The sequence below is a fragment of the Salmo salar genome, unplaced genomic scaffold (genome assembly GCF_905237065.1).
Source record: "Salmo salar unplaced genomic scaffold, Ssal_v3.1, whole genome shotgun sequence".
Classification (NCBI taxonomy): Eukaryota; Metazoa; Chordata; class Actinopteri; order Salmoniformes; family Salmonidae; genus Salmo; species Salmo salar.
The window spans coordinates 1-12,372 of record NW_025547452.1 but is presented as its reverse complement, the minus strand read 5'-3'; the positions used below and the strand labels follow the sequence as shown (position 1 = coordinate 12,372).

The 12,372-nt window shown below is 50.4% G+C and overlaps 1 protein-coding gene across 1 annotated transcript; it reads left to right on the top strand.

The window, feature by feature from the left end:
- Positions 1-399: 399 nt before the first annotated feature.
- Positions 400-7,971, top strand: LOC123731864 (histone PARylation factor 1-like; the record flags this gene model as incomplete). Its single annotated transcript, XM_045711255.1, is given in 5 exon segments — positions 400-496; positions 1,201-1,393; positions 2,881-3,067; positions 7,055-7,153; positions 7,818-7,971. Coding segments are annotated over 5 exon segments (723 nt in total), but the record flags the coding sequence as incomplete, so codon positions are not given.
- Positions 7,972-12,372: the final 4,401 nt, after the last annotated feature.

Sequence of the window (12,372 nt, the reverse complement as noted above, 5' to 3'; positions counted from 1 at the left end):
ACACAAATACTTCCTTTGTAAATTATATCTGAGTATTGGCGTGTAACCCTGGCTATCCGTACATGAAAGAAAATTGTGCAATCTGGTTTGCTTATTAATATAAGACATTTTACATTATTCATACTTTTACTTTTGATACATAAGTATATTTTAAAACCAAATACTTTTAGACTTTTACTCAAGTAGTATTTTACCGGGTGAATTTCACTTGAGTCAATTTCTATGAAGGTATTTAAACAAATATATATTTTTACTGATGTATACCGATCGGGGTATTTATCCCACCGCCTGTCTCAGCTATGGATCGCTGGGACGCAATGCGTCCTCCTCTCCTCTAGGCGGCGCTGTACATTTACTCCCCCAATTCCAGAAGGCCCTAATGTGTTTTTTGTCGTTAGCTACACGGATGTGCGCTTGTTTGCTGTCGAACGGGAGAGGAGGAAAAATAAATAACATGACAGGGCGCGGAAAACGAAAAACTAAATCTACTCCCCAGGTATTGTCACAGTATCATAAAGCCAACATGTTTACAAGCGATATATATATATATATATTTTTTTTTTTTTTGTCGGAGCAATGATAGGATGGGTTTTTAGCCATGCAACAGAGGGAGTATTTGTCTTCTTTGTAACGTTACAAAGCACGGATGGGCCACTATGGCATCTACATGATTTAGCTTAATGGTCCTGCTTCGGTTTATATTACAGTTTTCCCCAAGATATCATCATTTATATTTAGTATAATGAAGTTACCGTCCATTGACGGTATACCATCGTTTGTGTTTTTGTTGTTGTTGCAGAGCGACTTGTTCAGGGTAACGTTCATTAGGACACACCGTAGGCAAAACGATTTGCAACGGAAAACTATAGCTTTTCTTCATTGTAAATCCAGGGCGCGTTTCAACAGGACTCAAACGTTTTTGTAACATAAAGATATAGAAATATGCTATGTAGAACAGACATGTAGAATAAGTAATCACATCTTCTCTATTCATGTTATTTATATCTTCCCTGGTAGTCCCCCCTTTTCTCAGTCTGTCGATTCAGTTTGGTGTCTAATGAATACACCCAGTTATCAAACCCGCAATCTTTAAACTTGACTGAAGCCCGGGCTGTGGAACGTTAACTGTTTACACCAGCGAGTGAATTTAATTTCACCGACGTTGTTGTTGTTGTTGTTGTTGTTGTTGTTGTTGTTTAGGAGTCGGATTGTGCCGACGGGGAGTTGAGGAAGAAAGCCCTGTCAGAGGCGCCGACAGAAGGACGGAGGACGACGACTGAGGTTCCTGCCAGACTGAGGGAGGAGGTGGAGAGACTCTATAAACTGAAGATGCCCGAAGACTTTTATCTCTTCTGGGACTTCTGCTCTTCGCTCAGCCCCGACAACCCCCGGGGTAGGTTACCCACCCACTCACCCACCCACAACCAGCCCCGACAACCCCCGGGGTAGGTTACCCACCCACTCACCCACCCACAACCAGCCCCGGGGTAGGTTACCCACTCACCCACCCATAACCAGCCCCGACGACCCCCGGGGTAGGTTACCCACCCACTCACCCACAACCAGCCCCGACAACCCCCGGGTAGGTTACCCACTCACTCACCCACAACCAGCCCCGACAACCCCGGGTAGGTTACCCACTCACTCACCCACAACCAGCCCCGACAACCCCCGGGGTAGGTTACCCACTCACTCACCCACAACCAGCCCCGACAACCCTCGGGGTAGGTTACCCACTCACTCACCCACAACCAGCCCTGACAACCCCCGGGGTAGGTTACCCACCCACTCACCCACAACCAGCCCCTGACGACCCCCGGGGTAGGTTACCCAACCACTCACCCACAACCAGCCCTGACAACCCCCGGGGTAGGTTACCCAACCACTCACCCACAACCAGCCCTGACGACCCCCGGGGTAGGTTACCCAACCACTCACCCACAACCAGCCCTGACGACCCCCGGGGTAGGTTACCCAACCACTCACCCACAACCAGCCCTGACAACCCCCGGGTAGGTTACCCACTCACTCACTCACCCATAACCAGCCCCGACAACCCCCGGGGTAGGTTACCCACTCACTCACTCACCCATAACCAGCCCCGACAACCCCCGGGGTAGGTTACCCACTCACCCACAACCAGCCCTGGGGTAGGTTACCCACTCACTCACCCACCAACAACCAGCCCCGGGGTAGGTTACCCACCCACTCACCCACAACCAGCCCTGACGACCCCCGGGGTAGGTTACCCACTCACTCACCCACCAACAACCAGCCCCGGGGTAGGTTACCCACTCACTCACTCACCCACAACCAGCCCCAACCAGCTATCTGTCTATAACACTAACCCACAGCCAGCATCACTCCAGTCAGTCCTGTCTATAACACTAACCCACAGCCAGCATCACTCCAGTCAGTCCTGTCTATAACACTAACCCACAGCCAGCATCACTCCAGTCAGTCCTGTCTATAACACTAACCCACAGCCAGCATCACTCCAGTCAGTCCTGTCTATAACACTAACCCACAGCCAGCATCACTCCAGTCAGTCCTGTCTATAACACTAACCCACAGCCAGCATCACTCCAGTCAGTCCTGTCTATAACACTAACCCACAGCCAGCATCACTCCAGTCAGTCCTGTCTATAACACTAACCCACAGCCAGCATCACTCCAGTCAGTCCTGTCTATAACACTAACCCACAGCCAGCATCACTCCAGTCAGTCCTGTCTATAACACTAACCCACAGCCAGCATCACTCCAGTCAGTCCTGTCTATAACACTAACCCACAGCCAGCATCACTCCAGTCAGTCCTGTCTGTACTCTGTGTAAACAAGGATCATATCGACCACATATAATTCTCCTGTCCCCTCTCTAGACGCGCTGAAGGAAACTCTGGGTTTGAGGTTGGTTGGCCCGTTCGACATCCTGGCGGAGGCCCACCGTAGCTCAGCCGACCCTCAGCCCAACTACCACCTTCACTGGAGGTACTTCTACGACCCTCCGGAGTACCAGACCGTACTACAAGGGAACGCAGCCGACCTGCTACACCTGGGTTACTACAGGTAGGGGTTACTACAGGTAGGGGTTACTACAGGTTACTACAGGTAGGGATTACTACAGGTAGGGGTTACTACAGGTTACTACAGGTAGGGGTTACTACAGGTTACTACAGGTAGGGGTTACTACAGGTAGGGGTTACTACGGGTAGGGGTTACTACAGGTAGGGGTTACTACGGGTAGGGATTACTACGGGTAGGGATTACTACAGGTAGGGATTACTACAGGTTACTACAGGTAGGGGTTACTACAGGTTACTACAGGTAGGGGTACTACAGGTAGGGATTACTACAGGTTACTACAGGTAGGGGTTACTACAGGTTACTACAGGTAGGGGTTACTACGGGTAGGGGTTACTGCGGGTAGGGGGTTACTACAGGTAGGGATTACTACAGGTAGGGATTACTACAGGTTACTACAGGTAGGGGTTACTACATCTTACTACAGGTAGGGGTTACTACAGGTTACTACAGGTAGGGGTTACTACAGGTTACTACAGGTAGGGGTTACTACAGGTAGGGGTTACTACAGGTTACTACAGGTTACTACAGGTAGGGGTTACTGCAGGTTACTACAGGTAGGGGTTACTACAGGTTACTACAGGTAGGGGTTACTACAGGTTACTACAGGTAGGGGTTACTACAGGTAGGGGTTACTACAGGTAGGGGTTACTACAGGTTACTACAGGTAGGGGTTACTACAGGTAGGGGTAACTACAGGTAACTACAGGTAGGGGTTACTACAGGTAGGGGGTTACTACAGGTAACTACATGTAGGGGTTACTACAGGTAGGGGTTACTACAGGTAGGGGTTACTACAGGTAGGGGTTACTACAGGTAGGGGTTACTACAGGTTACTACAGGTAGGGGTTACTACAGGTAGAGTTACTACAGGTAGGGGTTACTACAGGTAGGGGTTACTACAGGTTACTACAGGTAGGGGTTACTACAGGTAGGGGTTACTACAGGTTACTACAGGTAGGGGTTACTACAGGTAGGGGTTACTACAGGTAGGGGTTACTACAGGTTACTACAGGTAGGGGTTACTACGGGTAGGGGTTACTACGGGTAGGGGTTACTACGGGTAGGGGTTACTACGGGTAGGGATTACTACAGGTAGGGATTACTACAGGTTACTACAGGTAGGGGTTACTACAGGTTACTACAGGTAGGGGTTACTACAGGTAGGGATTACTACAGGTTACTACAGGTAGGGGTTACTACAGGTTACTACAGGTAGGGGTTACTACAGGTAACTACATGTAGGGGTTACTACAGGTAGGGGTTACTACAGGTAGGGGTTACTACAGGTAGGGGTTACTACAGGTTACTACAGGTAGGGGTTACTACGGGTAGGGGTTACTACGGGTAGGGGTTACTACGGGTAGGGGTTACTACGGGTAGGGATTACTACAGGTAGGGATTACTACAGGTTACTACAGGTAGGGGTTACTACAGGTTACTACAGGTAGGGGTTACTACAGGTAGGGATTACTACAGGTTACTACAGGTAGGGGTTACTACAGGTAGGGGTTACTACGGGTAGGGGTTACTGCGGGTAGGGGTTACTACAGGTAGGGATTACTACAGGTAGGGATTACTACAGGTAGGGATTACTACAGGTTACTACAGGTAGGGGTTACTACAGGTTACTACAGGTAGGGGTTACTACAGGTTACTACAGGTAGGGGTTACTACAGGTAGGGGTTACTACAGGTTACTACAGGTAGGGATTACTACAGGTTACTACAGGTAGGGGTTACTACAGGTAGGGGTTACTACAGGTAGGGGTTACTACAGGTAGGGGTTACTACAGGTAGGGGTTACTACAGGTTACTACAGGTAGGGGTTACTACAGGTAGGGGTTACTACAGGTAGGGGTTACTACAGGTTACTACAGGTAGGGATTACTACAGGTTACTACAGGTAGGGGTTACTACAGGTAGGGGTTACTACAGGTAGGGGTTACTACAGGTAGGGGTTACTACAGGTAGGGGTTACTACAGGTTACTACAGGTAGGGGTTACTACAGGTAGGGGTTACTACAGGTAACTACAGGTAGGGGTTACTACAGGTAGGGGTAACTACAGGTAACTACAGGTAGGGGTTACTACAGGTAGGGGTTACTACAGGTAACTACATGTAGGGGTTACTACAGGTAGGGGTTACTACAGGTAGGGGTTACTACAGGTAGGGGTTACTACAGGTAGGGGTTACTACAGGTAGGGGTTACTACAGGTTACTACAGGTAGGGGTTACTACAGGTAGGGGTTACTACAGGTTACTACAGGTAGGGGTTACTACAGGTAGGGGTTACTACAGGTTACTACAGGTAGGGGTTACTACAGGTAGGGGTTACTACAGGTAGGGGTTACTACAGGTAACTACAGGTAGGGGTTACTACAGGTAGGGGTTACTACAGGTAGGGGTTACTACAGGTTACTACAGGTAGGGGTTACTACAGGTAGGGGTTACTACAGGTTACTACAGGTAGGGGTTACTACAGGTAGAGTTACTACAGGTAGGGGTTACTACAGGTAGGGGTTACTACAGGTTACTACAGGTAGGGGTTACTACAGGTAGGGGTTACTACAGGTTACTACAGGTAGGGGTTACTACAGGTAGTGGGTTACTACAGGTAGGGGTTACTACAGGTAGGGGGTTACTACAGGTAGGGGTTACTACAGGTTACTACAGGTAGGGGTTACTACGGGTAGGGGTTACTACGGGTAGGGGTTACTACGGGTAGGGGTTACTACGGGTAGGGATTACTACAGGTAGGGATTACTACAGGTTACTACAGGTAGGGGTTACTACAGGTTACTACAGGTAGGGGTTACTACAGGTAGGGATTACTACAGGTTACTACAGGTAGGGGTTACTACAGGTTACTACAGGTAGGGGTTACTACGGGTAGGGGTTACTGCGGGTAGGGGTTACTACAGGTAGGGATTACTACAGGTAGGGATTACTACAGGTAGGGATTACTACAGGTTACTACAGGTAGGGGTTACTACAGGTTACTACAGGTAGGGGTTACTACAGGTTACTACAGGTAGGGGTTACTACAGGTAGGGGTTACTACAGGTTACTACAGGTAGGGATTACTACAGGTTACTACAGGTAGGGGTTACTACAGGTAGGGGTTACTACAGGTAGGGGTTACTACAGGTAGGGGTTACTACAGGTTACTACAGGTAGGGGTTACTACAGGTAGGGGTTACTACAGGTAACTACAGGTAGGGGTTACTACAGGTAGGGGTAACTACAGGTAACTACAGGTAGGGGTTACTACAGGTAGGGGTTACTACAGGTAACTACATGTAGGGGTTACTACAGGTAGGGGTTACTACAGGTAGGGGTTACTACAGGTAGGGGTTACTACAGGTAGGGGTTACTACAGGTAGGGGTTACTACAGGTTACTACAGGTAGGGGTTACTACAGGTAGGGGTTACTACAGGTTACTACAGGTAGGGGTTACTACAGGTAGGGGTTACTACAGGTAGGGGTAACTACAGGTTACTACAGGTAGGGGTTACTACAGGTAGGGGTTACTACGGGTTACTACAGGTAGGGGTTACTACAGGTAGGGGTTACTACAGGTTACTACAGGTAGGGGTTACTACAGGTAGGGGTTACTACAGGTAGGGGTAACTACAGGTTACTACAGGTAGGGGTTACTACAGGTAGGGGTTACTACAGGTAGGGGTAACTACAGGTTACTACAGGTAGGGGTTACTACAGGTAGGGGTTACTACAGGAAGGGGTTACTACAGGTAGGGTTTACTACAGGTAGGGTTTACTACAGGTAGGGGTTACTACAGGTAGGGGTTACTACAGGTAGGGTTTACTACAGGTAGGGGTTACTACAGGTAGGGGTTACTACAGGTAGGGTTTACTACAGGTAACTACAGGAAGGGGTTACTATTTTCCAGAGAGGAACAGCGTCCCGTTCCAACATGGCCGTATTAATCTCCACCTCTATTTTTCAGAGATAGTCCGGACTCCCTGCCTGTGTTTCTAGGGGAGAATGAAGCCAGGAAGGGCTGTACCATCACTCAGATGGGGGACAACGTGTTTGCTGCTGTCCAGTGAGTGTCCTTCATTAACTAACACACGAGCAACAACATGGACCAATTCAACTGAACTAACACAACGACAAGAGAATCCATTGGTTGATGTGGAAGAGATTACTCACAATGCTTATCAAGATTTATTCACTTTTTCTCACCATCTCTTCTCTCTCTACCATTTTACCTCTCTCCTCCCTCACCGCGTCCTCCCTCGCTCTCTCTCCTCCCTCACCGTTCCGTCCCTCGCTCTCTCTCCCTCCCTCACCTTCCGCTCCCTCGCTCTTTCCTCCCTCACCGTGTCCTCCCTCGCTCTCCTTCTCCTCCCTCACCGTTCCGTCCCTCGCTCTCTCTCCCTCCCTCACCGTTCCCTCCCTCGCTCTCTCCACCCTCACTGTCACCCCCCTCGCTCTCTCTCCTCCCTCACCGTCACCTCCCTCGCTCTCTCCTCCCTCCCCGGCCTCTCCCTCGCTCCCTCCTCCCTCACCGGCACCTCCTTCGCTCTCTCCTCCCTCACCGTTACCTCCCTCGCTCTCCCCCCTCACCGTTACCTCCCTCGCTCTCCCCTCCCTCACCGAACCCTCCCTCGCTCTCTCCTCCCTCACTGTCCCCCTTCTCTCTCCTCCTATCTCTGCCCAAACTCTCCCTCCTTCTCTATCTCTCCCTCCTCTTCCCTCTCCTTCAGTCTGTTTCTGGGTAGGAAGAGGAAGGAGAGGGGCGGGCGTAAGGAAGAGGGCAGGGCTCTGGTTAACCTGGGGGAGGAGTTAAGAGAGAGGGCGGAGTCTCTGGGCTTCTCCCTGGAGCAGAAGACCAAAGGCATGAAGCAGAGAGACAAGAAGGTAACCCCCCCCTCGTTCTGAGATGGTTCTAGAAGGTAACCCCCCCTCGTTCTGAGATGGTTCTAGAAGGTAACCCCCCTCGTTCTGAGATGGTTCTAGAAGGTAACCCCCCTCGTTCTGAGATGGTTCTAGAAGGTAACCCCCCCTCGTTCTGAGATGGTTCTAGAAGGTAACCCCCCTCGTTCTGAGATGGTTCTAGAAGGTAACCCCCCCTCGTTCTGAGATGGTTCTAGAAGGTAACCCCCCTCGTTCTGAGATGGTTCTAGAAGGTAACCCCCCCTCGTTCTGAGATGGTTCTAGAAGGTAACCCCCTCGTTCTGAGATGGTACTGGAAGGTAACCCCCCTCGTTCTGAGATGGTTCTAGAAGGTAACCCCCGTCGTTCTGAGACGGTACTATAAGGTAACCCCCTCGTTCTGAGATGGTTCTAGAAGGTAACCCCCCCAGTACTGAGATGGTTCTAGAAGGTAACCCCCCTCGTTCTGAGATGGTTCTAGAAGGTAACCCCCCTCGTTCTGAGATGGTTCTAGAAGGTAACCCCCGTCGTTCTGAGACGGTACTATAAGGTAACCCCCCTCGTTCTGAGATGGTTCTAGAAGGTAACCCCCCTCGTTCTGAGATGGTTCTAGAAGGTAACCCCCCTCGTTCTGAGATGGTTCTAGAAGGTAACCCCCCTCTCGTTCTGAGATGGTTCTAGAAGGTAACCCCCCAGTACTGAGACGGTTCTAGAAGGTAACCCCCCCAGTACTGAGATGGTTCTAGAAGGTAACCCCCTCGTTCTGAGATGGTTCTAGAAGGTAACCCCCCTCGTTCTGAGATGGTTCTAGAAGGTAACCCCCCCTCGTTCTGAGATGGTTCTAGAAGGTAACCCCCCAGTACTGAGATGGTTCTAGAAGGTAACCCCCCAGTACTGAGATGGTTCTAGAAGGTAACCCCCAGTACTGAGATGGTTCTAGAAGGTAACCCCCCCCTCGTTCTGAGATGGTTCTAGAAGGTAACCCCCAGTACTGAGATGGTTCTAGAAGGTAACCCCCAGTACTGAGATGGTTCTAGAAGGTAACCCCCCAGTACTGAGATGGTTCTAGAAGGTAACCCCCCCAGTACTGAGATGGTTCTAGAAGGTAACCCCCCAGTACTGAGATGGTTCTAGAAGGTAACCCCCCCTCGTTCTGAGATGGTTCTAGAAGGTAACCCCCTCGTTCTGAGATGGTTCTAGAAGGTAACCCCCTCGTTCTGAGATGGTTCTAGAAGGTAACCCCCCAGTACTGAGATGGTTCTAGAAGGTAACCCCCCAGTACTGAGATGGTTCTAGAAGGTAACCCCCCAGTACTGAGATGGTTCTAGAAGGTAACCCCCCCAGTACTGAGATGGTTCTAGAAGGTAACCCCCCTCGTTCTGAGATGGTTCTAGAAGGTAACCCCCCAGTACTGAGATGGTTCTAGAAGGTAACCCCCCAGTACTGAGATGGTTCTAGAAGGTAACCCCCCAGTACTGAGATGGTTCTAGAAGGTAACCCCCTCGTTCTGAGATGGTTCTAGAAGGTAACCCCCCCTCGTTCTGAGATGGTTCTAGAAGGTAACCCCCCTCGTTCTGAGATGGTTCTAGAAGGTAACCCCCCAGTACTGAGATGGTTCTAGAAGGTAACCCCCCCAGTACTGAGACGGTACTAGAAGGTAACCCCCAGTACTGAGACGGTACTAGAATGTAACCCCCCAGTACTGAGATGGTTCTAGAAGGTAACCCCCCCAGTACTGAGACGGTTCTAGAAGGTAACCCCCCAGTACTGAGACGGTACTAGAAGGTAACCCCCCAGTACTGAGATGGTTCTAGAAGGTAACCCCCCCAGTACTGAGATGGTTCTAGAAGGTAACCCCCAGTACTGAGATGGTTCTAGAAGGTAACCCCCTCGTTCTGAGATGGTTCTAGAAGGTAACCCCCCCAGTACTGAGATGGTTCTAGAAGGTAACCCCCAGTACTGAGATGGTTCTAGAAGGTAACCCCCAGTACTGAGATGGTTCTAGAAGGTAACCCCCCCTCGTTCTGAGATGGTTCTAGAAGGTAACCCCCCTCGTTCTGAGATGGTTCTAGAAGGTAACCCCCCTCGTTCTGAGATGGTACTGGAAGGTAACCCCCTCGTTCTGAGATGGTTCTAGAAGGTAACCCCCTCGTTCTGAGATGGTTCTAGAAGGTAACCCCCCTCGTTCTGAGATGGTTCTAGAAGGTAACCCCCCTCGTTCTGAGACGGTACTAGAAGGTAACCCAGTACTGAGATGGTTCTACAAGGTAACCCCCCTCGTTCTGAGATGGTTCTAGAAGGTAACCCCCCTCGTTCTGAGATGGTTCTAGAAGGTAACCCCCCTCGTTCTGAGATGGTACTGGAAGGTAACCCCCCAGTACTGAGATGGTTCTAGAAGGTAACCCCCCAGTACTGAGATGGTTCTAGAAGGTAACCCCCCAGTACTGAGATGGTTCTAGAAGGTAACCCCCCTCGTTCTGAGATGGTTCTAGAAGGTAAACCCCCTCGTTCTGAGATGGTTCTAGAAGGTAACCCCCCCAGTACTGAGATGGTTCTAGAAGGTAACCCCCCCCAGTACTGAGATGGTTCTAGAAGGTAACCCCCCTCGTTCTGAGATGGTTCTAGAAGGTAACCCCCCCAGTACTGAGATGGTTCTAGAAGGTAACCCCCCAGTACTGAGATGGTTCTAGAAGGTAACCCCCCCAGTACTGAGATGGTTCTAGAAGGTAACCCCCCTCGTTCTGAGATGGTTCTAGAAGGTAACCCCCCCTCGTTCTGAGATGGTTCTAGAAGGTAACCCCCCCTCGTTCTGAGATGGTTCTAGAAGGTAACCCCCCCAGTACTGAGATGGTTCTAGAAGGTAACCCCCCAGTACTGAGACGGTACTAGAAGGTAACCCCCCAGTACTGAGACGGTACTAGAATGTAACCCCCCAGTACTGAGATGGTTCTAGAAGGTAACCCCCCAGTACTGAGACGGTTCTAGAAGGTAACCCCCCAGTACTGAGACGGTACTAGAAGGTAACCCCCCAGTACTGAGATGGTTCTAGAAGGTAACCCCCCCAGTACTGAGATGGTTCTAGAAGGTAACCCCCCCAGTACTGAGATGGTTCTAGAAGGTAACCCCCCCTCGTTCTGAGATGGTTCTAGAAGGTAACCCCCCAGTACTGAGATGGTTCTAGAAGGTAACCCCCCAGTACTGAGATGGTTCTAGAAGGTAACCCCCCAGTACTGAGATGGTTCTAGAAGGTAACCCCCCTCGTTCTGAGATGGTTCTAGAAGGTAACCCCCCTCGTTCTGAGATGGTTCTAGAAGGTAACCCCCTCGTTCTGAGATGGTACTGGAAGGTAACCCCCCTCGTTCTGAGATGGTTCTAGAAGGTAACCCCCTCGTTCTGAGATGGTTCTAGAAGGTAACCCCCTCGTTCTGAGATGGTTCTAGAAGGTAACCCCCTCGTTCTGAGACGGTACTAGAAGGTAACCCAGTACTGAGATGGTTCTACAAGGTAACCCCCTCGTTCTGAGATGGTTCTAGAAGGTAACCCCCCCTCGTTCTGAGATGGTTCTAGAAGGTAACCCCCTCGTTCTGAGATGGTACTGGAAGGTAACCCCCCCAGTACTGAGATGGTTCTAGAAGGTAACCCCCCAGTACTGAGATGGTTCTAGAAGGTAACCCCCCAGTACTGAGATGGTTCTAGAAGGTAACCCCCCCAGTACTGAGATGGTTCTAGAAGGTAACCCCCTCGTTCTGAGATGGTTCTAGAAGGTAAACCCCTCGTTCTGAGATGGTTCTAGAAGGTAACCCCCCAGTACTGAGATGGTTCTAGAAGGTAACCCCCTCGTTCTGAGATGGTTCTAGAAGGTAACCCCCCAGTACTGAGATGGTTCTAGAAGGTAACCCCCCAGTACTGAGATGGTTCTAGAAGGTAACCCCCCCAGTACTGAGATGGTTCTAGAAGGTAACCCCCCAGTACTGAGATGGTTCTAGAAGGTAACCCCCCAGTACTGAGATGGTTCTAGAAGGTAACCCCCCTCGTTCTGAGATGGTTCTAGAAGGTAACCCCCCTCGTTCTGAGATGGTTCTAGAAGGTAACCCCCCCAGTACTGAGATGGTTCTAGAAGGTAACCCCCCCAGTACTGAGATGGTTCTAGAAGGTAACCCCCTCGTTCTGAGATGGTACTGGAAGGTAACCCCCTCGTTCTGAGATGGTTCTAGAAGGTAACCCCCAGTACTGAGATGGTTCTAGAAGGTAACCCCCCAGTACTGAGATGGTTCTAGAAGGTAACCCCCCAGTACTGAGACGGTACTAGAAGGTAACCCCCCAGTTCTGAGATGGTTCTAGAAGGTAACCCCCCTCGTTCTGAGACGGTACTAGAAGGTAACCCCC